The sequence below is a fragment of the Tursiops truncatus genome, chromosome 17 (genome assembly GCF_011762595.2).
Source record: "Tursiops truncatus isolate mTurTru1 chromosome 17, mTurTru1.mat.Y, whole genome shotgun sequence".
NCBI classification, from domain to species: Eukaryota; Metazoa; Chordata; class Mammalia; order Artiodactyla; family Delphinidae; genus Tursiops; species Tursiops truncatus.
Window position 1 is genome coordinate 43,102,113 of NC_047050.1, and position 26,359 is coordinate 43,128,471.

The 26,359-nt window shown below is 37.5% G+C and overlaps 1 protein-coding gene and 1 pseudogene across 1 annotated transcript in view; both read right to left on the minus strand.

Annotated features, from left to right (window-relative positions):
• Nucleotides 1-26,359, minus strand: part of RGS22 (regulator of G protein signaling 22) — a 181,304-nt gene that overhangs the window by 138,822 nt on the left and 16,123 nt on the right. Inside the window, exon 4 of the mRNA XM_073794632.1 lies at nucleotides 18,437-18,658. Coding sequence (XP_073650733.1) covers nucleotides 18,437-18,658 — 222 coding nt within the window. The remainder of the gene's footprint in view (nucleotides 1-18,436; nucleotides 18,659-26,359) is intronic.
• On the minus strand, nucleotides 12,584-13,645 carry LOC101332825 (growth hormone-inducible transmembrane protein pseudogene; annotated as a pseudogene).

A 26,359-nucleotide genomic window follows, 5' to 3' on the forward strand; every position in this document is an offset into this window, starting at 1 on the left:
TACTTTTGAGTTAATTTCTGTGAAGGGTGTCAAGTCTGTGTCTAGATTCATTTCTTTTGCACTGGATGTCCAGTTGTTGCTGCACCATTTGTTGAAAGGAGTGTTTTTTGAAATAAGCCTGCTTTCACTTAAAAACAAAAAGACTGTTTTGCTCCACTGTATTAACTTTGCTCCTTTGTCAAAGATCAGTTGACTATATTTATGGGAGTCTATTTTGGGGCTCTCTATTCTGTTCCATTGATCTATTTGTGTTTTCTTTCACTGATACCACACTGTATTGGTTAGTGTAACTTTACAGTAAGTCTTGAAGTTGGGTTAGCATCAGTCCTCCAACTCTTTTGGCTCCCTACAAAAAATTTAGAATCAGTTTGTTAATATCCATTAAAAAATTTGCTGGGATTTTAATTGAGATTGCATTGAATCTATAAATCAAGTTGGGAAAAACTGATATCTTGACAATATCAAGTCTTTCAATCCAGGAACATAGAATATCTCTATTTGGTTCCTTAATTTCATTCATCAGAGTTTTATAGTTTTCCTCATATAGATCTTGTACATATTTTGTTAGATTTATACCTAAGTATTTCATTTGGGGGGATGCTAGTGGTATTATGTTTATTATTATGGTAAATGTTATTATTATTATAAATGGTATTGTGGTTTTATTTTCAAATTCCACTTGTTCATTGTTAGTATATAGGAAAGCAATTGTCATTTGTATGTTAACCTCGTATCCTGCAATGTTGCTATAATTGCTTATTAGTTCCAGGAGTTTTTTTGTTTATTCTTTCAGATTTTCTATATAGATGATCATGTCATCTGTGAACAAAGACATTTTTATGCCTTTCTTCTCAATCTGTATAACTTGTATTTCCTTTTCTTGCCTTATTGCATTAGCAAGGACTTCCATTACAATGTTGAAAGGGATTGGTGGGAGGAGACATCCTTGCCTTGTATCTGATCTTAGTGAGAAAACTTGGGTTTCTCACCATTAAGTATGATGTAGGAAGATTTTAAACTATGAATCCAATTTCTTTAATAGATTTAGAACTATTCAGATTACATATATCCTTTTGAGTTAGCACTGGTAATTTATATCTTTCAAGGAATATGTCTATTTCATTTAATTACTGAGTTTATGGACATAAAGCTGTTTGTATTCTCTTATCTTCTTTGAATGTCTGTAGTATCCATACTGCTGTCCCCTCTTTCATTTGTGATACTGATCAGTTATTTCTTCTCATATTTTTTCCTCATCATTCTGGCTAAAAGTTTATCAATTTCATTGATTTTTTTTCAGAGAACTAGCCTTTATTTTCATTGATTTTCTCTCTTGTCTTTCTGTTTTCCATTTAACTGATTATGTCATTTATTTATTTAATTTGGGCTTAATTTTCTATTTCTGGTTTCCTAAGGTAGAAGCTTAGATCATTGATTTGCGATCTTTAGTCTTTTCTAACATAAGCACTTAATGCTATAAATTTATCTCTAAAGAATTATTTAGTTGCATCGCACAAATTTTATGTTGCATTTTAATTTTTATTCAATTCCCCATAATTTCTAACTTCCCTTGGGACTTACTCTTTGAGCTATAGGCTGTTTAGAAGTCTGTTGTTTAATTACATATTTGGGGATTTTTCAGGTGTCTTTCTGTTACTGACTTATAGTTTAATTTTGTTATGGTCAGAGAACTCATTTTGCACGGTTTCAAATCTTTCAAATTTGTTGAAATTTGTATTACAGCCCAGAATTGGTCTATTTTGGTAAATATTCCAAGTGTACTTGAAAAAGACTGTGTACTCTGCAGTTGTGAGGTGAATTATTCTAGAAACATCAATTAGATTGACTGGATTCCTAGTGTTGTTCAGATTTCCTATATCCTTACTGATCTTCTGTCTTTTTTTTATTGGATTACTGGGAGAACAGTGTTTAAGTCTTTAACTATAACTATGGATTGTCTATTTCTCTTTCCAGTGCTATCAGCTTTTATTTCATGTATTCTGAAGGTCTTTTGTAAGGTGCATAATTATGGGTTGTTATGCTTTCTTGGTGAATTGATCCCTTTATCACTATGTGATGTCTCTTTATATCCATAGCAAGATGCCTTCTTCTGAAGTCTACTCTGATATTAATACAGTTAATCCAGCTTTCTTTCAATTAGTAATTGTATGGTATAGCTTTTTGCATTCAAAATTTTACTTACAACAAAATTTTGTATTATATTTAAGGTGATGTTCTTATAGACAGAAAATAGTGGTGGGTCTTTTTTTTAACCCATCTGACTCTGACTCTTAATTGGGGTGTGTAAGCCATTTAAATTTAATGTAATTATTTATGTATATGATTAAGGTGCTGCTAATTACTGATGTGGTTTGCTCAAAATCTACCATCTTGTTTTCTGCTTGTTCCGTATATCCTTTATTTCTTTTTTCCTCATTTTCTGCCTGTTTTTGGTTTGAGTACTTTCTTATTCCTTTTTGTCTCCACTATTATTATATGATTTATACCTCTTTAAAATATTTTTAAATTGTTGCCCTGTTGTTTACAGTATGTATATTTAATGAATCACAGTCTACCTCAAATATATCGAGTAAGATCACCTTTTAGATCTTTCTGAGAGGCTGTGTCAAAATACATAACTCAAGTTAGAAGCTCCTTGTACACCGATATTGAATCATTATGTTGTACACCTGAAATTAATATAATGTTCTATGTCAACTGTACCTCAATAAAAAAATAAGAAGCTCCTAATAAACAGTTTTTAACAATAAAGAAATAGGTTATGAAGACTTCCATGAAATAAAAAATTTCTGTTCACTGAAGAAACTGAATAAACCAATAAATATCACTGTCCCAACTAGGGAAAAAAGTTTTTAACTAAATGTTTATACAGTGCTAAACTGTCCATAATAGATTTCCTTGTTTTCAATTCAAAACAATGCTATAACATAGTTGTTATTACTATTTTTATTTTTGTATTTATAAACAATATTTATAAATACTGTTATTATTATTAATACATTTAATTTGATGAAATTAAACAAGAAAGACAGAAATATATCTGAATTCAGTAAAAGAAAAATTGAAGACTTTCCAGGCTGGAGAAGAGCTATGTTTTAAGTATTAGATATATGTTAGCTTAAAATGTCCATCAGACATTTTAAATCAAGAGAAAACAGTATTGTTACACATTATTATTTTCATTTGATTCACATAACAAACCTAAGCAGTAGGTATTGAAGGCATCATTTGACAGATGAGGAAAATGAGGCTCATCAAAATGACTTGTATAAAAGCACAGTCTAGTAAGTTGAAGAGCCAATATCAGAACCCAAGTTCTTATACATCATGCTAGGGAGACAAAATTCAGAAGCTGAGAGAATTTAACGTCAGGGACTCAGAGCCACACAATGTAATTTCAAGATCAGATATCTCAACCCCATGCAGTGCAACCTGGGAATACTCAACCTGCACCCACTCCAGCTACAGTTATCTTGCTAGAGCAGCCCTGGAGAGGCACGTCTGGGGAAACCTTGGCATGGGCCTACTCCAACTCCAACCATCCTACCAAGGGAGCCCCAATGCTGTATGCCCTAGGGACACCCCCCCCATCCCAGTCCACATCCTCTCCAGCTCCAGTTGGCATTCCAAAGCTTCCTAGCACAAGCACTTTACACAAGGAATGCTCCTACACAAGGCCACATCTTCAACATCAGAAGAGGTAGCTGTTTGGCCTGATTCACAGAATCAAATACAGAAAGTCACTGAACCAAGATGGCAGAGTAGAAGGACATGCTCTCACTCCATCTTGCAAGAACACCAGAATCACAACTAGCTGCTGAACAATCATCAACAGGAAGACACTGGAACTCACCAAAAAAGATACCCCACATCCAAAGACAAAGGAGAAGCCACAATGAGACGGGGGCAGGGGAGCAATCACAGTAAAATCAAATCTCATAACTGCTGGGTGGGTGACACACAGACTGGAGAACACTAATCCCACAGAAGTTCACCCACTGGAGTGGAGGTTCTGAGCCTCACGTCAGGCTTCCAAACCTGGGGGTCCGGCAACAGGACCTAGAGAATCAGACATTGAAGGCTAGCGGGATTTGACTGCAGGACTTCGACAGGACTGGGGGAAACAGGCACTCCACTCTGGAGGGCACACACAAAGTAGTGTACAAATCGGGACCCAGGGGAAGGAGCAGTGACCCCAAGGGAGACTGAACTAGATCTACCTGCTAGTGTTGGAGGGTCTCCTGCACAGGTGGAGGGTGGCTGTGGCTCACCGTGAGGACAAGGAAACTGGCAGCAGAGGTTCTGGGAAGTACTCCTAGGCATGAGCTCTCCCAGAGTCTGCCACTAACCCCACCAAAGAGCCCAGGTAGGTTCCAGTGTGGGGTTGCCTTAGGCCAAACAAACAACAGGGAGGGAACCCAGCCCCACCCATCAGCAGTCAAGCAGATTAAAGTTTTACTGAGCTCTGCCCACCAGAGCAATACCCAGCTCTACCTATCACCAGTCCCCCCAGTCAGGAAGCTTGCACAAGCCTCTTAGATAGTCTCATCCACCAGAGGGCAGACAGCAAAAGCAAGAAGAACTACAATCCTGCAGCCTGTGGAACAAAAACCACATTCCCAGAAAGATAGAAAGGAAGAAAAGGCAGAGGGCTATGTACCAGATGAAGGAACAAGATAAAGCTCCAGAAAAACAACTCAATGAAGTGGAGATAGGCAACCTTCCAGAAAAAGAATTCAGAATAATGATAGTGAAGATGATCCAGGACCTCAGAAAAAGAATGGAGGCAAAGATCGAGACGATGCAAGAAATGTTTAACAAAGACCTAGAAGAATTAAAGAACAAACAAACAGAGATGAACAGTAGAAAAACTGAAATGAAAACTACACTAGAATGAAACAATAGCAGAATAACTAAGGCAGAAGAACGGATAAGTGACCTGGAAGAGAGACTGGTGGAATTCACTGCTGCGTAAGAGAATAAAGAAAAAAGAATGAAAAGAAATGAAGACAGCTTAAGAGACCTCTGGGACAACATTAAATGCAACAACATTCGCATTATAGGGGTCCCAGAAGAAGAAGAGAGAGAGAAAGGACCAGAGAAAATATTTGAAGAGATTATAGTCGAAAACTTCCCTAACATGGGAAAGGAAATAGCCACCCAAGTTCAGGAAGCACAGAGTCCCATACAGGATAAACCCAAGGAGAAACACACCGAAACACATACTAATCAAATTGGCAAAAATTAAAGACAAAGAAAAATTATTGAAAGCAGCGAGGGAAAAATGACAAATAACATACAAGGGAAATCCCATAAGGTTAATGGCTGATTTCTCAGCAGAAACTCTACAAGCCAGAAGGGAGTGGCATGATATATTTAAAGTGATGAAAGGGAAGAACCTACAAGCAAGATTACTCTACCTGGTAAGGATCTCATTCAGATTCGATGAAGAAATCAAAAGCTTTACTGACAAGCAAAAGTTAAGAGAATTCAGCACCACTAAACCAGCTCTACAACAAATGCTAAAGGAACTTCTCTAAGTGAGAAACACAGGAGAAGAAAAGGACCTACAAAAACAAACCCAAAACAATTAGGAAAATGGTCATAGGAACATACATATCGATAATTACCTTAAACATAAATGGATTAAATGCTCCAACCAAAAGACACAGGCTTGCTGAATGGATACAAAAGCAAGACCCATATGTATGCTGTCCACGAGAGACCCACTTCAGACCTAGGGACACATACATATTGAAAGTGAGGGGATGGAAAAAGATATTCCATGCAAATGGAAATTAAGAGAAAGCTGGAGTAGGAATACTCGTATCAGAAAAAATAGACTTTAAAATAAAGAATGTTACAAGAGACAAGGAAGGACACTACACAATGATCAGCGGATCGATCCAAGAAGATGATATAACAATTATAAATATATATGCATCCAACATAGAAGCACCTCAACATAAGGCAACTGCTAACAGCTATAAAAGAGGAAATCGACAGAAACACAATAATCGTGGGGGACTTTAAAAAAAAGTTTATAGCTATACAAGCCTACCTCAAGAAACAAGAAAAATCTCAAATAAACAATCTAACCTTACACCTAAAGGAACTAGAGAAGGCAAAACAAACAAAACCCAAAGTTAGCAGAAAGAAAGAAATCATAAAGATAGAGCAAAAATAAATGAAATAGAAACAAAGAAAACAATATAGCAAATATAAATAAAACTAAAAGCTGGTTCTTTGAGAAGATAAACAAAATTGATAAACCATTAGCCAGACTCCTCAAGAAAAAGAGGGAGAGGACTCAAATCAATAAAATCAGAAATGAAAAAGGAGTAGTTACAACAGACACCGCAGAAAGACAAAGCATCCTAAGACACTACTACAAGCAACTCTGTGCCAATAAAATGGACAACCTGGAAGAAATGGACAGATTCTTAGAAAGGTATAACCTTCCAAGACTGAACCAGGAAGAAACAGAAAATATGAACAGACCAATCACAAGTAATGAAATTGAAACTGTGATTAAAAATCTTCCAGCAGGGGCTTCCCTGGTGGCGCAGTGGTTCAGAGTCCACCTGCCAATGCAGGGGACACGGATTCGTGCCCTGGTCCGGGAAGATCCCACATACCACGGAGCAACTGGGCCCGTAAGCCCTGGCCACTGAGCCTGCGCATCCGGAGCCTGTGCTCCACAACAGGAGAGGCCACGGCAGTGAGAAGCCCGCGTACCGCAAAAAAAAAAAAAAAAAAAAAATTTCCAACAAACAAAACTCCAGAACCAGATGGCTTCACAGGTGAATTCTATCAAACATTTAGAGAAGAGCTAACACCCATCCTACTCAAACTATTCCAAAAAATTGCAGAGGAAAGAACACTCCCAAGCTCATTCTATGAGGCCACCATCACCCTGATACCAAAACCAGACAAAGATACTACAAAAAAGAAAATTACAGACCAATATCACTGACGAATATAGATGCAAAAATCCTCAACAAAATACTAGCAAACAGAATCCAACAAGACATTAAAAGGATCATAAACCATGATCAAGTGGGATTTATCCCAGGGATGCAAGGATTCTTCAATATATGCAAATCAATCAATGTGATACACCATATTAACAAATTGAAGAAAAACCATATGATCATCTCAATACTTGCAGAAAAAGCTTTTCACAAAATTCAATACCCATTTATGATAAAACTCCAGAAAGTGGGCATAGGGAAACCTACCTCAACATAATAAAGGTCATATACAACAAACCCACAGCAAACATCATTCTCAATGGTGAAAAACTGAAAGCATTTCCTCTAATATCAGGAACGAGACAAGGATGTCCACTCTCACCACTATTATTCAACATAGTTTTGGAAGTCCTAGCCACGGCAATCAGAGAAGAAAAAGAAATAAAAGGAATACAAATTGGAAAAGAATGAATAAAACTGTCACTGTTTGCAGATGACATGATACTATACACAGAGAATCCTAAAGATGCCACCAGAAAACTACTAGAGCTAATCAATGAATTTGGTAAAGTTTCAGGATACAATATTAATTCACAGAAATCTCTTGCATTCTTTTACACTAATGATGAAAAATCCGAAAGAGAAATTAAGGAAACACTCCCATTTACCATGGCAACAAAAAGAATAAAATACCTAGGAATAAACCTACCTAGGGAGACAAAAGACCTGTATGCAGAAAACTATAAGACACTGATGAAAGAAATTAATGATGATACCAATAGATGTACCATGATATACCATGTTCTTGGATTGGAAGAATCAATATTGTGAAAATGACTATACTACCCAACGCAATCTACAGATTCAATGCAATCCCTATCAAATTACCAATGGCGTTTTTTACAGAACTAGAACAAAAAATCTTAAAATTTGTATGGAGACACAAAAGATCCCAAAAAGCCAAAGCAGTCTTGAGAGAAAAGAACAGAGCTGGAAGAATCAGACTCCCTGACTTCAGACTATACTACAAAGCTACAGTAATCAAGACAATATGGTACTGGCACAAAAACAGAAACATAGATGAATGGAAGAAGATAGAAAGGCCACAGATAAACCCACACACCTATGGTCGACTAGTCTATGACAAAGGAGGCAAGGATATACAATGGAGAAAAGACAGTCTCTTCAATAAATGGTGCTGGGAAAACTGGACAGCTACATGTAAAAGAATGAAATTAGAACACTCCCTCACACCATACACAAAAATAAACTCAAAATGTATTAGAGCCCTAAATGTAAGACCGGACACTATAAAACTCTTAGAGAAAAACATAGGAAGAACACTCTTTGACATGAATCACAGCAAGACCTTTTTTGATCTACCTCCTAAAGTAATGGAAATAAAAACAAAGATAAATGGGACCTAATGAAACTTCAAAGCTCTAGCACAGCAAAGGAAACCATAAACAAGACGAAAAGACAACCCTCAGAATGGGAGAAAATATCTGCAAACAAATCAACAGACAAAGGATTAATCTCCAAAATATATAAACAGCTCATGCAGCTCAATATTAAAAAAACAAAGAACCCAATCCAAAAATGGGCAGAAGACCTAAACAGACATTTCTCAAAAGAAGACATACAGATGGCCAAGTAGCACATGAAAAGCTGCTCAAGATCACTACTGGAGAAATGGAAATCAAAACTACGATGAGGTACCACCTCACACCAGTTAGAATGGGCATCTTCAGAAAATCTACAAACAACATATGCTGGATAGGGTGTGCAGAAAGGGAACCCTCTTGTACTGTCGGTGGGAATGTAAATTGATACAGCCACTATGGAGAACAGTATGGGGGTTCCTTAAAAAAGTAAAAATAGAATTACCATATGATCCAGCAATCCCACTACTGGGCATAAACCCAGAGAAAACCATAATTCAAAAAATACACATGCACCCCAATGTTCATTGTAGCACCATTTACAATAGGCAGGTCATGGAAGCAACCTAAATGCCCATCGACAGACGAATGGATAAAGAAGATGTGGTACATATATAAAATGGAATATTACTCAGCCATAAAAAGGAACAAAATTGGGTCATTTGTTGAGACAGGGATGGATCTAGAGACTGTCGTACAGAGTGAAGTAAGTCAGAAAGAGAAAAACAAATATCATATATTAAGGTATATATGTGAAACCTAGAAAAATGGTACAGATGAACCGGTTTGCAGGGCAGAAACTGAGACACAGATGTAGAGAACAAACGTATGGAAACCAATGGGGGAAAGTGGCAGGGGGTGGTGGTGGTGGTGTGCTGAATTGGATGATTGGGATTGACATGTACACACTGATGTGTATAAAATTGATGACTAATAAGAACCTGCTGTATAAAAAAATAAATAAAATTAAATTAAAAAAATACAGAAAGTCAAACAGAGGAGACAGAGGAATATGTTCCAAAAAAAGAGAACAAGCTAAAACTTCAGGAAAAAAAAAAAGCTTAACAAAATGGAGATAAGAAAGGTACCTTGTAAATAGTTCAAAGTAATAATAATAAAGGTGCTCACTGAACTTGGGAGAAGAAAGGAGAAACACACTGAGAACTTCAACAGAGTCAGAAAATATAAGAAAGAACCAATCAGAGCTGAAGTATACAATAACTGAAATGAAAAATACACTAGAGGGGATTGATAGCAAAATAGATGATATGGAAGAAGAGATCAGCGATCTGGAAGACAGAAAAGTGGATATCACCCAATCAGAAGAGAAAAAGTTTTTTTAAAAAAATGAGGATAGTTTATGGGACCTCTGAGACAACATCAGGCATACTAAAATTTGTAGATGACTCAGAAGGAAGAGAGAGAGAGAAAGGGGCAAAAGCTTACTTGAAGAAATAATGGCTGAAAACTTCCCTAACCTGGAGAAGGACATAGATATTGAGAACCAGGAAGCACACAGAGTCCCAAAGAAGATGAACCCAAAGAGATCCACACCAAAACATACCATAATTAAAACGGCAAAATTAAAGATAACGGAAGAATTTTAAAGGCAGCAAGAGAAAAATAACTAGTCACATACGAGGGAACTTCCATAAGACTACAAGCTTATTTTTCAGCAGTACCTTTTCAGGCCAGAAGAGAGTAGCATCATATATTAAAGGGCTGAAAAATAAAAACTTACAACCACGAATGCTCTACTTGGCAAGATTATCATTCAGAATTAAAGGAGAGATAAAGAGTTTCTAAGAGAAGCAAAAGATAAAGGAGTTCATCACTTCTAAACCACCCTTATGAGAAATGTTAAAGGATCTTCTTTAAGTGGAAAAGAAAAGGCCATAAATAGAGATAAAATATTTGAAAGAAAAAAATTACACCAGTAAAGGCAAAAATTGTATATAGTAAAGGCAATATCAGCTACTTAAAAAGCTAGTATGATGCCTAAAAGACCAAAGTAGTAAAATCAACTATAACTACAATAAAATTAAAAGGTATAAAATATGATGTCAAAAACATAAAACATGGGGGAGTAGTAACAATATGATGTTTTTATTTTATTTTTATTTATTTATTTTTTTTGTGGTACGTGGGCCTCTCACTGTTGTGGCCTCTCCCATTGCGGAGCACAGGCTCCAGACACTCAGGCTCAGCGGCCATGGCTCATGGGCCCAACCGCTCTGTGGCATGTGGGATCTTCCTGGACCGGGGCACGAACCCGTGTCCCCTGCATCAGCAGGCGGACTCTCAACCACTGTGCCACCAGGGAAGCCCAATGATGCTTTTAGAATGCATTTGAACTTAAGCAACTATCACTTAAAATAAATTGCCATGTATATATAGGTTATATTCATGAACCTCATGGGAATCACAAACGAAAACCTATGATAAATACACAAAAAATAAAGATAAAAGAACCCAAGCATAACATCAAAGAAAGCCATCAAGTCACAAAGGAAGAGAGCAAGAGAGAAGAAAGGAACAAACAAGAACTACAAAAAGAACCAGAAAAAAATTAATAAGTACATACCTATCAATAATGACTTTAAATGTAAATAGACTACATGCTCCAATCAAAAGACATCGGGTGGCTGAATGGATAAGAAAACAAGACCCATCTATATGCTGCCTACAGGAGATTCACTTCAGATCTAAAGACACACACAGACGGAAAGTTAAAGGATGGAAAAGATATTCCATACAAATGGAAACCAAAAGAAAGCTGGGATAACAATACTCATATCAGATAAAATAGACTTTATTTTTTTTAATCTGGCCAGAACCTTTATTATTTCAGAAATAAGCATCCTATGTAACTTGAAGTGGTTAGAATAGTTATTTATGGATTACTGTAACAAATATTTGTCAAAACACCAACTATCTCAATAATCATACACTTATTCATAAGAATGTCCAAAAATAACTCTTCAGTATCAAAAAATTTACAAATGGCACAAGAGAGTTAAATAATGGTCTGTGGAGGAGAGAAGAAAAATTCTGCTAGGGGAAACTCTAATGAAGCATTTCCTCCATTACATTTTTGATTGATACGGTTCATGAAAGAAGCCTTGCTTTGCCTTCCTTTTTTTAGTGATTCCTCTGAGAGGGAATGCAAGAAACCAAATCTGAGGGGAAAAACTGCTTTCATAGTCTCAAGTGTAAACCACAAACAGGCTTCTCTGATAAAAGCTTTAAAGCCGGAAGAGATGAGAAAGGCAAGCATGTATTCCTTTAAACATTTCAATAAATTTGCAAAAAATTCAGCAATTATGCACATGTTGTTTGTATACTTAAAAATGCAACAATTTTCATGCTTTGATATTTTTTCCTGAATGTTTTAAGGATATTTTGTTCTAGACAACTCAAAAGTAAGGCTTACACACACACATAATATATATAACAGGAATTCTCCACATGATTAGCACTGTGGACTCTCCTGACAGTGTCAAACAATGAAAAGCCAAATATGATCACATCTATACTGTAAGGAGAGCCTGGAGAATCGCCTATGCCTTTGTTTTCTGCTCAACACTTCTGACAAGTTCAGCAGATGTACAGCCATGACTTGTTTCCAAACATCCAGACCCCTTCACTGGCTCACCACAATTACACGACTGTTAAGTTCTAAGTATACAGAGAAAGACTGCAGGTGTCCCTTTACTTCTCTCTGGTCCCTTTACCAAACCCCTATATCGCTTATGACATTACTTGTTAATATTCCACATTCCAAATGAAAGATGCAGGTACACAGTTTGCTAAATTTCACTTAACCAAATAAATTTAATAATAGATAAAATACTTAAATTCCTGCAGCACAGAACTTGGTTTTCACATTCATTAGAACATTTTAGAATTACTCAAACATGAGAATTGAAAATGTGTGTGCTATTTGGAAGAGAACTACTGAGTTTATTCTCCAGAAGAAAAAGCAGACCTGAAGCATCACATTACTGGAACATTTGAAACATGTTGACAAGTTCTTATCTTCTAAACTTCCATGAAAGCTGCTTGCACAAACTATTTAAAGAATATCTGCCCCTATTAGACAAGCCAGATATCTGATGTATTAAGGAAGTCAGAAGCTGAGTCACTTCACTTCTTTCTGTTGCCTCCAGTTGCTAGAATACTGGCAACTTGCATAAATATGTTTAAAATGTCCATGTAGATTCCCAACATCGAATTGATGGGATCATATTTTTTAACTCCATATGCTGGTACTACTTCTGCATGCCTGATTACTTTCTGTGTGTCATACAGGAGAAACGTGCTGAAAAGAACTAATCCACCATAAATTGCCACTGGGTACAGAGTGGCACCAGCCACAGTGGTAGGTGGAAGAAACACAGATCCTAGTGAGGACACAAAGACAACACCCTGGCCCACACCCAGGGGTGCTCCCACGTTCACAAACTTCTCACTGGGCACACACATAGCCATGGTGGAGAGGCCTCCCACAATGCCAGCCGTGTACCATACAGCTCTGACAAGAAGAGGCCCCCCTAACATCATCAGAAGAGCCACCACTGCACCCATCACACCAGAATGTAGTAACCAAGCAAGAGGCTTTGGGCCTGGGCTCCGTACCAGCATTCCAGCTTCAATCATGCATGCAAAGGTTGCACCAGCTGTCACCCAACAGCCTCTCATCATGAAGTTCATGAGAGCAGGAGTTCTGCTCATAGCCAGGGAAGACAAAGCTGTTATGCCAATACTTCCTGCTAAGTACATATAGATGGAATGCATTCTATCCTTCACATACTGAGGCCAAATTACAGCTTTTTCAATAGCTCCAATCTCATTAGACATTGGCATTCCCAAGCCATAGTAGCACAAAGCTCCAAGAGCAACTGCAGCAATAAACAATCTTTCCATCTGATCAATTTAAAATATTTTTTCCAATGATTGTTCCAAAGCTGTCTCCTTGAGTTCTTGGCTGGTTTTCCCATGCCGAATTCCAATTCTTGTCTTGGTGGCATATTCCCTGCTGGGTGTTAAGAGCCACTGATTCTTTGTGATGGAATTCTTCACAACAGGGGAGGCCCTGGTGAAACCTTGGCGGAAAACCCTGGAAGGTAGTGTCTGGAGACACACAAGTCTTGTGGCCAGCATGGTGATGCACCAGGTTTACCAAGCACATCTGAAATGCTCAGTCCCTGGTCACCTCAAGCATGCAGTTCCCCTTCTGGGCCTGCGAAACACAGCCACACACATCTCCTGCATCCTCTGCCCACCTCTTACTGACTGCACATGCCTAAAATAGACTTTAAAACAAACACTGCAACAAAAGACAAAGGAAGGCATTACATAATGATAAAAAGGGTCAATCCAAGAAAAGGATATAACATTCATAAATATTTAAGCACCAACATAGGAGCGTCTAAGTATATAAAGCAAATATTAACACACACAAAAGGAGAAATAGACAGTAACACAATAATAGTAGGGGAATTTAGTGCCCAACATACATGAACAGACAGATCATCCAGACAGAAAATCAGTAAGAAAACATCGGCTTTAAATGACACAGTAGACCTGATACACCTAACAGACAGATACAGAACATTCCACCCAAAAATTTCATAATACACATTTTTTTTCAAGTACACATGGAACATTACTCAGGATAGCTCACGTTAGGCCACAAAACAATTCTCAATAAATTTAAGAAGACTGAAATCACATCAATCATCTTTTCTGACCACAATGGTATGAAACTAGACATCAAGTACAAGAAGAAAACTGGAAAAGACACAAACATGGAGGGACCAAATAACATGCTACTAAACCACCAGTGGATCAGTGAAGAAATCAAAGAGGAAATAAAAAATACCTTGAAACAAATGAAAATGAAAACACAACTTTCCAAAGTCTATGGGATGGGACATAGCAAAAGCAGTTCTAAGAGGGAAGTTCATGGTGATACAGGCCTTCCTCAAGAAATAAGAAAAATCTTAAATAAGCAATGTATCTTTACAGCTAAAGGAACTAGAAAAAGAAGAAAAACGAAGCCCAAAGTTAGTACAAAGAAGAAAATAATAAATATCAGAGCAGGAATACATGAAATAGAGACTTAAAAAAAGAAAAGATCAATGAAGAGCTAGTTCTTTGAAAAGATAAACAAAATTGCTAAACTTTACCCAGACTCATCAAGAAATAAGAGAGATCCCAAATAAATAAAATCAGAAATGAAAGAGAAGTTACAACAAATATCACAGAAATACAAAGAATCATAAGAGACTAGTACAATTATTTGTCAATAAGCTGGACAACCTAGAAGAGATGGATAAATTCCTAAAAATATACAATCTTCTAAGACTCAATCATGAAGAAATAGAAAATCTTAACAGACAAATTACCAATAATGAAATTGAATTAGCAATAATAAAAAAAAAAACACCTCCCAACAAACAAAAGTCAAAGACCAGAAGCCTTCACAGGGGAATTCTACCAAACATTTTAAAAAGAGTTAACACCTATCCTCAAACTATTCCAAAAAATTGAAGAGGAAGGAACACTTCCAAACTCATCCAACAAGGCCAGCATTACCCTGATACCAAAATCAAAGACACTACAAAAAAAAAAGAAAAGAAAAAGAAAATTACAGGCCAATATACCTGATGAACAAAGATGCAAAAATCCCCAATAAAACACAGAGGGTGAATTCAATAACACATTAAAAGAATCATAAATCAGATCAAGTGGGATTTATCCCAGGGATGTAAGGATGGTTCAATATTGACAAATCAATATGATATACCATATTAACAAATGAATAAAAATCATATGATCATCTCAATAGATGCAGAAAAAGCATTTGACAAAATTCAACATCGATTTACCATTAAAAAAAACCAACTCTCAACAAAGTGGGCACAGAGGGAACATACCTTAACATAATAAAGGCCATGTGACAAACCCACAGCTAACATCATACTCAATGGTGAAAATTCTTCCTCTAAGATCAGGAACAAGACAAGGATACTCACTCTTGCCACTTTTATTCAACATAATATTGGAACTCCTAGTGACAGCAACCAGACAAGAAAAAGAAATAAAAGACACAAAAACTGGAAAAAAAGAAGTAAAACGGTCACTATTTGCAGATGACATGATACTATATACAGAATACCCTAAAGACTCTGCCAAAAATTATTAGAACAAATAAATTCAGTAAAGTTGCAGGGTACAAAATTAATATACAGAAATATGTTGCATTTCTATACTCTAATAATGAACTACCAGAAAGAAAAATTAAGAAAACAATCACATTTACAACAGCATCAAAAAGAATAAAATACATAGGAATAAATTTAACTAAGGAGGTGAAAGACCTGTACTCTGAAAACTATAAGATATTGATGAAAGAAATTAAAGATGAACAAATAAATGGAAAGATATACCATGCCTGTGGATGGGAAGAATTAATATTGTTAACACGTACATACTACCCAAAGCATTCTATAGATTCAAAGTAATCCCTAGCAAAACACCCATGGCATTTTCCCTAGAACTAGAATAATCCTATAATTTGTATGAAACCACAAAAGACCCCAAATATCCAAAGCAATCTTAAGAAAGAAGAACAGGGCTTCCCTTGTGGTGCAGTGGTTGAGAATCCGCCTGTCAGTGCAGGGGACACAGGTTCGATCCCTGGTCCAGGAAGATCCCACATGCCGTGGAGCAACTAAGCCCGCGAGCCACAACTACTGAAGGCCACGTGCCTAGAGCCCGTGCTCCACAACAAGAGAAGCCACCAGAATGAGAAGCCCACGAACCACAATGAAGAGTAGTCCCCACTTGCCACAACCAGAGAAAAACCTGTGCACAGCAACAAAGATCCAATGCAGCCAGAAAAAACAAATAAATAAAATAAAATAATAAAATAAATAAATTTTTAAAAAAAGAACAAAGCAGGAGGTATTACATTCCCTGATTTCAAACTATACTACAAAGCTACAGTAATCAAAACAGGACGGTATTGTCACAAAAACAAACATATAGATCAATGGAACAGAATAGGGAGCCCAGAAATAAACCCATACTTATGTGGTCAATTAATCCATGACAAAGGAGGCAAGACTATACCATGGGGAAAAGACAGTCTCTTCAATAAATGGTGTTGAGAAAACTGGACAACTATATGCAAAAGAATGAAACTAGACCACTTTCTTACACCATATACAAAAATAAACTCAAAATGGATTAAGGACTTAAATGTAAGACCCGAAAGCATAGAACTCCTAAAAGAAAACATAAGCAATATGCTCTCTGAAACTGGTCTTAGCAATATTTTTTTTTTTTTTTTGGATCTGTCACCTCAGGCAAGGGCAGCAAAAGCAAAAGTAAACAAATGGGACTACATCAAACTAAAAAGTTTTGCACAGCAAAAGAAACCATCAACAAAGCAAAAAGGCCACTTACTGAATGAGAGAAGATATCTGCAAATGATACATCTGATAAGGGATTAATATCCAAATTATATGAAGAACTCATACAACTCAACAACAACAACAACAACAAAATCCAATTTTAAAAATTGGCTAAGGACCTTAATAGACATTTTTCCAGAGAGGACATACCGATGTCCAACAGGTACATGAAAAGATGCTCAAGATCACTAACTGGATGGGAAATGCAAATCAAAACCACAATGAGATATCACCTCACACCTGTCAGAATGGCTATTATCAAAAAAGACAACAAATAAAGTGTTGGCGAGGACGTGGAGAAAAAGGAACTCTCGCGCACTGTAAATTGGTACAACTACTATGGAAAACAGGATGGAGTTTCCTCAAAGAATTAAAACTAGAACTACCATATGATCCAGCAATTCCACCTCTGGGGGCGGGGGAAAGGGCAAAATAGGTAAAGGGAATTAAGCCGTACAAACTTCCAATTATAAAATAAGTCTCAGGGATAAAAAGTATAGCATAGGGAACATACTTAATAATACTGTAATAACTTTGTATAGTGACAGATGGTAACTAGACTTATTGTGGTTTTCATTTCACAATGTATAAAAACATCAAATCACTGTGTTGTATACCTGAAACTAATATAATAATTAAAAGACAGAAATCTCAATTCCCAAATGCTTGATAGGATAGAACTCAAATGAAATAAATTCACTGCACAGACATAACTTGTTTTATTGTGCTTTGCTTTATTGTGCCTCACGGATACTGTGTTTTTCACAAACTGAAGGTTAGTGGCATCCCTGTGGCAGGCGAGTCTATCAGCACCATTCTTCCCACAGTATTTGCTCACTTCATGTTTCTGTGTCACATTTTGGTAATTCTTGCAATATTTCAATCATGTTCATTATTATTACATTTGTTATGGTGATCTGTGATCAGTTATCTTTGATGTTACTACTATGACTTGCTGAAGGCTCAGATGATGGTTAGTGTTTTTTAGCGGTAAAGTATTTTTTAAATTAAGGTATGTACATTGTTTTTTAAGACACAATGCCATGATACACTTAATAGACTACAGTGTAGTGTAAACATAATTTTTATATGCACTGGGAAACCAAAATAATTGTATGACTTGCTTTATCATGATATTCACTTTGTTGTGGTGGTCTGGAGCCAAACGTGCAATATCTCCAAGGTACGCCTATATACCCACACTTTCTAGAATGCATCTAAACTGTAAAGCATACATATATTTATACTGCCCCAAATTAAACTTATTTTCTAAATATTCAAAGTAAATTACATGAACTTTCTCATATTGATAATCAAATATCAACAAACTGCTAGACTAAACTGGCCATTTGATATGAATAAGATTATACAGTAACTAACAAATACTTTGTACAAGTACAATAAAATTTAATAGATACAGTTACACTTCAGAAAGGGAAGCCCAAGGAACCTGATATTAATCTCACTTAATGTTTTATCTACCTAGCAAGATATAAACTCAAATATACTTTCTTACCATGATATTGTAGTTGACACTAATGGTCTCATCTTCATAAGGGGCATTCACTTGAACAGGTTTAATATCACTCCTTCCTTTTCTTACAACATCATAGATGGGATTTCGAGGTTGCTGGTTGAAGAGAATTTTTTTCAGTTGCTTTTCCAGAAGTTGTGGAGCATTGTTAACTACTTCAAAAACTCCATAGTCCACATTAAATCTAATTGCCTCTGAAAAGGTCTGCAAAATAAATTTGTGGAAATATGTCTTACAATTTTAAAAACCAGAAACTCACTGTCTCCAAGAAGACTTGATATTTACATGTATGCATATATACTTACACAAAGTTTTGTCTTCTTAATCATTACCTCTTTCATTTTAGAAGCCTTAGAAATCTCTTGACTACAGGTAAGGGAACCCACTGAATCCTTCTTTTCCAAGTGTATTTATACCATGAGATAAGTGTCAGGATATATTATGGCAGAAATTCCTTTTGCATAAACCTCTTATCTCTGTGCTTCTTTGGAACTGGAAAGAAATACACACCTGGTCTCTATGAAGCAATGTTATTCTCTTAGAAGGGGGTGGATTACTAGGGAAGAATGAGTAAAGTAAGAAGAAATAACACTCCTGTTGTCTCTTTCATTCCCAGGAGCCATGAAAGCTAAGTCTCCCTTGCCCAAAAGGAGAAAATTAAGTAAAATGTGTTCTTCATTTAAGACTATTTCAACACCGTTCCATTCACTGTGACCAAAAAAAGGAGAGAGAGTGAAAGACAATATTTCTGAGCTTTTCTCAGTAATTACTAAATGCTGCCAACTTTTATTTAAAGTCAGTCAGTTAATATACAACAGTCAGGAGTCTTGAGTTTGAATACCAGCTTGCCAATAAGTAGCTCTGTGACTCTGGGTAAATCACTAACATGTTTGGGGCCTCTATCTCCATAGCAAGTATATGGTGGATTGGCTGTGTCTTTTCTCATTTTGCCCTCCAAATCCAGAATCAGGTCCCTTTTCCAGAATATTAATTTATTTTAGGATTCCTCCAGAGAACTGCATACTCATGTGGATTAATTTATATATATTTAGCCAGGTAGTAGAAGACATTAAGTCCTTTCCCTTGGATCAGTAAGTGTACTAGGGAGAGCATCAGTTCTTCCAAGTTTTACTAACAGATTGTTAGATATACTATAGTTAAAATTTAATAAATGGCAGGATGTTATAAAATTGGAGTTAGAAATATATGTGTATATGTATAAATACCTATTATGTGTTTGTGTGGGTATATGTGGGTGTATATATATATATATGTATATATATATATATACATATATATATATATACACACACATATTTTTTAATAAAAACTCATCCTACAGTAAGATGGCAGCTTAGGAAGATCCTGAATATGTCTCCTCCAGTGGACACACTAAGTCCACAGCTACATATGGAACAATTTCCTCATAAAGAAGCCAAAAGGCTGGCTGAGTGATGACTACACACTGGGCAAACAAGATGTAAACCACATCAAACAGGTAGGAGAAGCTGGGACACAACCTTGCCATAAACCCCACCCCTGGTGCAGTGACCCTGCGAGGCAACTCGAAACCCAGAGCTTCTCCATGAGGAGCAAAGGGTTCAAACCCCACATCAGGCATCCCAACTTTAAAGACCTGCGCATGAGAGATGAGTCCCTGATTTTGAAAATCAACAGGGCTCACATCCCAAGACATGAACTGAGATGTGAGACAAGGAAAAGTGGTCCTACAGTCAGCACATAAGGTGAAATCATATTTAGTCAAAACTATCCCTTGAAATCCTTGAAAACACTTAGTATCGTGTTGTTCTATCTTTCAAGAAGTTTATCACAGTCCATTTTTCCTCTGACATTGAAATGTGTCACTACTTCTGTATTTAGGGACCAGATAAAGTGGTGGCCTTGTGTTTAAAGCTCATGTTATACAAAACTATGTATGTTTACCACGAGAATCACCCTCAGCATAAGAAGATGACTACACTAAGAGGCAAGAGGGATAAGAGCCACTAAGGGAGTGGCAGATTCTCATCTTTCATCTCACACGCTCTCTAGGATGTTCACAGACTGGTCTATGTGTGTTTGTGGACTGGTAAACAGTCACTCTCTTTAAATCACCCTCGCTCACTCTGCAGAGCACGAATAATTCATTTTGAGTAATAACGTGTGTATAAGGCAAGTCCACTTTAACCCACAATAACTACAATAGAAGTATATACAAATTAGAGTGATGGCACAGAAGGATTTGTTAACTATCTTTAGGAAATTAAGGAAGTTGTATAGAGAAACCTGAGTCTGGAAGAATAAACAGGCAGTCTCAACAGCCAGATGAGGGAGAGAAGGGAATTCAGCAAAAGAAATAGCAAGTGTATCGAGATACATGCACCAACAATGGACAAGGAGGGGCTTCCCTGGTGGTGCAGTGGTTGAGAATCTGCCTGCTAATGCAGGGGACACAGGTTCGAGCCCTGGTCTGGGAGGATCCCACATGCCGCGGAGCAACTAAGCCCGTGAGCCACAACTACTGAGCCTGCGCGTCAGGAGCCTGTGCTCCGCAACAAGAGAGGCCGCGATAGTGAGAGGCCCGCGCACTGCGATGAAGAGTGGCCCCCACTTGCCACAACTAGAGAAAGCCCTCGCACAGAAATGAAGACCCAACACAGCCCAAAATTAATTAATTAATTAATTAATTTTTAAAAAAAATCAGAGAGAACATTTCCCGGCCGTGGTCAGAGGAAGTCCCGACTACTGAATAAAGGCACAGAGAGATACAACATTGGTGCCTTTGAAGATGGGAGAATGAGGCTAAGAGCCAGGGAAGGCGAGGCTTAAAAAAAAGAAAAGAAAAGAACAATAGACAAGGAGCACCAGACAACAGGCTGCTTTTGAGGACCTGCAAGCAGTTTGACGTTGCTGAAGCTTAATATTCGGGGGGAGAATAACATGATGGAAGCCTGGAGAGAAAGGCAGAGGACAAGTTCACCAAGGACTTTCTATTTATGCCATAACTCTCAACTTACTCTCTCAGATCAGTGATTCTCAGAGGGTGTCCCTGGACCAGCAGCATCAGCATCACCTAGGAACCTGTTAGAAATGCAGATTCTTGGGCCTCACCCCATAATCAGAAACTCTGAGGGTGGGTCCCAGTAGTCTGTGTTTAACAAGCCCTCAGTGATTCTGATGCATGCTCAAGTTTGAGAATCATTGCTTTAGAATGATGGGGAGCCACTGCAGAGTTTTTAACTGGGGGGAGACAGAATCCAGGTTGAGCAAACTTCAAAGCCCACATTCTGTTTCCTACTTCATGCTGACTTTCATGCGTGTTCACACACACGGAAGGGCTGGCCATCTATGGTCTATACCATCTATGGTCTATAGGAGAAAGAACCCTGGGCTTTATTCTCCGAAGTCCTGTTGTCTGCTTAAGAAGAATCTCTCTCACACGTCATGTCCTCTTGTTTTTAACCGTTTCTAAGCTTATCTACAAAATTGCTCAATTAGTTTAGTATGTGACAATAAACGACATGTAAAGTGGGGGAGATAGAAATGAACGATGGAGGAAGACTTTCCCTCAGAAAGCTGAGTAGGCTGATTTAGAGAACACTCAGCTTTTAATCATATGATAGGAAAAATTTTCAGTTTGAGCCTCAAACCCAATCCTCTGCAAGCTGTTACAGACTGCTCTTTCCCTTACTTAATTTTCTTATTTCAAGGGTATCATTTTCCAAATGTTCTAAAACGAATTGACCTGAAGGTGGTGAAAGCTAACTTTGTAGTACCAGTCATCCATGTGCGAAAAATATTTTCACAGAAAAAGCAAGTGCATGAAAATATTTTTACCACAATAAATTGCTGGTTCCACATTTCTTTGAAAAGAGGAGGAAAAAAAAACCTGTGAATAATTAGTGATGTGCTTTAACTGCCAGCCCAGCACCACTGAAACTTACCGGGTGCCAAATTATTTAGCTGAACAGTATTTAAATTAAAAACTAATGACTAGGTTAATTTAATACATGTTCATCTCTGCTCCAACTCTGTCTCTACTAATTGAGCTCCAAAGCTGTATTTTAAACATGCATCTTAGTCAGTGAATGAGAAACATCTGACAACTTGAATATAACAAGTCAGTTACCAATAACAACTTCTTTTAATCTAAGTTTTATTGTCATTTTAGATGCTTAACCATAAACTATTTACTGGACATATTCACCAGTGGGATGGAAGGAATAATGTGCCACATAAAATGCATAGGAAATATCCTTAGTTCAAAAATGAGTTACATTAGGTAATTTGAGTGCTTTATGTTTGAGCTACAAGGCTTATCAAAACACCCATAGGAACAAATGCTGAACTAAGCAGTACTACCTAGGGCTCCAACAACACCTTCAAAAATCAGTCTCTGAGTAGTTAAATCTTGGCAGGGGAAGACCCAAGTCCTTCATCCCCACTTCATCCCACCCATTCCCCAAATCCATACTCTCTCTCTTTCTCTCTCACTCTCCCCTTACCCAACAATCTAACATATAACTCCTTCATAAAGCTGCAAGAAATTATAATAGTTTACAGATTTTAAAAAAGTGTGGAGAATCATTCCAAAAAGAGAAGTTATGGTAAAATTCCAAAGGCACATAGCTAAGCATGGTCTGGCAAACACATGACATACCTATCCTTGCAAGGAGGGTAGAGAATAGGCCACCCCTTCAGCTTCTGCAAACCATAAATGTCACAAACATTCTAAACCACCCACAGAGGACCAACCTAAATCTGTATGTGGGCTCATCTACTCAATCCCACAACAGTCACTGAGCATAAAACACACAAAGCAAAACCAAAAGGAAAAAAAAAGTGTTTTCACACTATAGCATAGAAGAAAATTTAATAAGCAAACACTTGTCCATAAAGAGTTGACAGCAAAAAAAAAAAAAACCTCCCAGACACCAAATGAAAACAATATCTGAAAGTGAACCTGGCACCAGAACAAACGGAATGAAGTTATGAAAGCTAGGATTTGGAAAGTGCCATAATCATTTATAATAGCAGCAACTGTCCTGGATTCCCCTCATCAAAAAATAACATGGAGGCAGGCTACCAGCCGTCAATTTCTGGATCTTACAATGTGTCCCAAGGGTGTTATGGTGTAATAGAAAGAAATGGTGTAGGAGACAGAAAGCCTGATTCCTAGGCCCATTTGCGCCACAATCCAGTTATGGGACCTTGGGCATTGCACTACAGATGTGAAGGAAATCTCAGAAATCTAGACGACTTAAGAGCTCTTTCAGAGAGAGAATGTTATAACATGTGTCTACACTCTCGAGCTTAGGTGTTGGGCCTTTTTTTTTTGGAAGGTGCAGGTGGTAGAGAAGTGGAGGCAGATTAGAAGGTTTATTTATTTATTTCAAGGATCTTACATGGAAGACATAAAAATAAAAAGAAAATCGTCCTCAAGAAGTTTAGGGAGATACAGAAGAAAGGGACCTATCCTGGCCCCAGGAAATTTACAGTGTAACTCCTGAGATTCAGAAATACACACTTAGAGGAGAAGAAATTAATCAAATTTTCTTTGGCTGACAAAGTCTAATCTCCCACCCAGTACATATATCCCCTATAAAATACTGCCCCAAATGATTACCTATACCTGAATATCTTCAATCACAGGGAGTTTGGTTCTGCACAAGCCAGCCCATTCTATTGTTAGCAAACAATCTTTAAACATTTTTCTTCTACTGAGTGAAAATCAATTTCCTCATAAATGCTGGCCCTGGTTCTGCCCTCTAGCTTCACAGAATATGTTAACCCTTCTTCCTCAATCAGAGCTTCAAATACTTGGAAAGAGCTCTTCATTACAACACTTTTACCCATTCGCAAGCCATGTTCAACACTCACTCGTCTTTCAACCCTCACTCATCTGACATGGTTTCCAGAGCATCCATTAACTGAATCTTATTGAGTCTGGTTTGGCAGAGCAACTCTTAACACACCGCATCAAGAATGCAACACAATATTCCAAATGAGGTCTGACAATTCAATCCGATTCAAAAAACCATTTACTGAGCGCCTGCTATGCTCCAGACTAATATTTTTCTTGATCTTAACTACATTTCTATTAATGCACCCTAAAAACACATTAGCTTTGTTTGTTTTAGCCCATTTCAGACTACCATGACAAAAATGAGACCAGATTCTGTTATCCAAACTATTAGTTTATCCCTCTGCTGCCATTTCTATAGTCACTACAGTGCAGTAAGACAAGTTTTTGAGCCATGTGGACCTGAGTGGACCCTGTCACTTACTAGCTGAGTGACCTTAAGCTGGAAAAACACTGGTTCACTTGCAATGTTTCATCCAAGTCTCCGATAAAAAATAATTTTTAAACGTCAAAGCCAATGACAGATTTGCATGGGACAGACTATTCTCTAGAATGACAATGATCCATCAATCCAATTAAAGAGTGACCACGCCTCATGTTTCAGGAATGGAAGACAAGATGGGCTAGTCAGTGAGGGAAAGGAAAGAGAAGCACTAATTCTGTGCCAGGCACTTAATGTTCATTACCTCGTTTCATAACAATCTTGTATGATAGTTGTATTGTTTTGGTAGAGAAAGGAATCGAAGAATTAGGTAATTAAGGAATGTGTCTAAGATCACATGAGGAATGAGTGGAGGGGCTGAGCGCAAACAGTTCTGCCTGCCCCCCTTTCCTAGCCACTACACTGGGAGATGAGCACAGGAAGAGCACGTGTGGTTAAGGTGAGGGAGGGTAATTGGGGGAAGCAGGAAAGAGCGCACAGGGTGACATAAGAAGTACGAAGCTAGAGACAAAGCTAGAAAGGCTCTACTGAGGCCATGTTGCAAAGAGTCCATATTAAGGAATCTGGATTTCAATCTGTCATCTGTTAAGAGTCAACCCCTTCTAGTTGTGATTAGTGAACTCTTTCAAATATTTCAGAACGAATTTCACAGATCATGATAGGGCTTTGCAGACAAATACAGCAGCATAAGTGGAGCATGTGTTTGGTGTATTGTTTTAGACGAGGTTGGGAGGGAAGGCTTCCTGAACAGAAGTGATAAAAATCAGAGAGAAAGTGATACAGATATCTCAGGGAAGAGCCTTCCAGGCTGAAAGGCCCTGAGTACCATTGGCATGTTCATGTCTGAGAAACATAAAGAAGGCCAAGTTTTCCAGTTAGACTGGAAAAGAATTAACAAGGGGAAGAGGCATAGGAAATAAAGACCAAGAGATGGCAAGAGTCAGGTCATAGAGGATTTTAGATTTTATTCTTAGTGTAATGAGAATCCGCTAGACAAAGTTCTGAGCAGGAAGTAACATGGTTCAATTTGCTATCATTACTATTATTTACTGAAATCCTAATACATTAAATTTATTGTTCCCTAAAGTGCCAGTTCAAAACTATCCAAAAAAAAGAGACAGAGATTAGTTTGGCTCACTAATTCTCAGTAAACCCATGCTGGCTTCTAATTCTTAGCTAAGTGCTCATAAACCAAACATTACTAATCTGTTCTAGAATCTTGCTAGGAACTTGGTGTAAGAATCCATTATTCCTTCTCCTCCCTGCCTCCAAATTCTTTTTGAAAACCTGTGACATTTCCCCTCCTCCCATCTTGTGGCATGAAGCATGGGTAGTTAATAAGTAGATTGTGTGGTACCAAATGTAAATGCAAAGGAAGGAAAGGAAGAGAAACAGAGACAGAGAGAGACAGAAAGAGAGAGAGACAGAGAATGTAAAAGCAGAAGAATTTGGAGAGACAGAAAAGAGAGAGAAGTGGCCCAGGTGGGCTGCATGGGACATATGAAGGGGCGAAACTGCTGGGGAGGGATGAAAAACATTATTGCAGAGACAGAGTTCAACAGAAACCACATTCAGTCAATTCAACTAAAGCCTTGAAGCA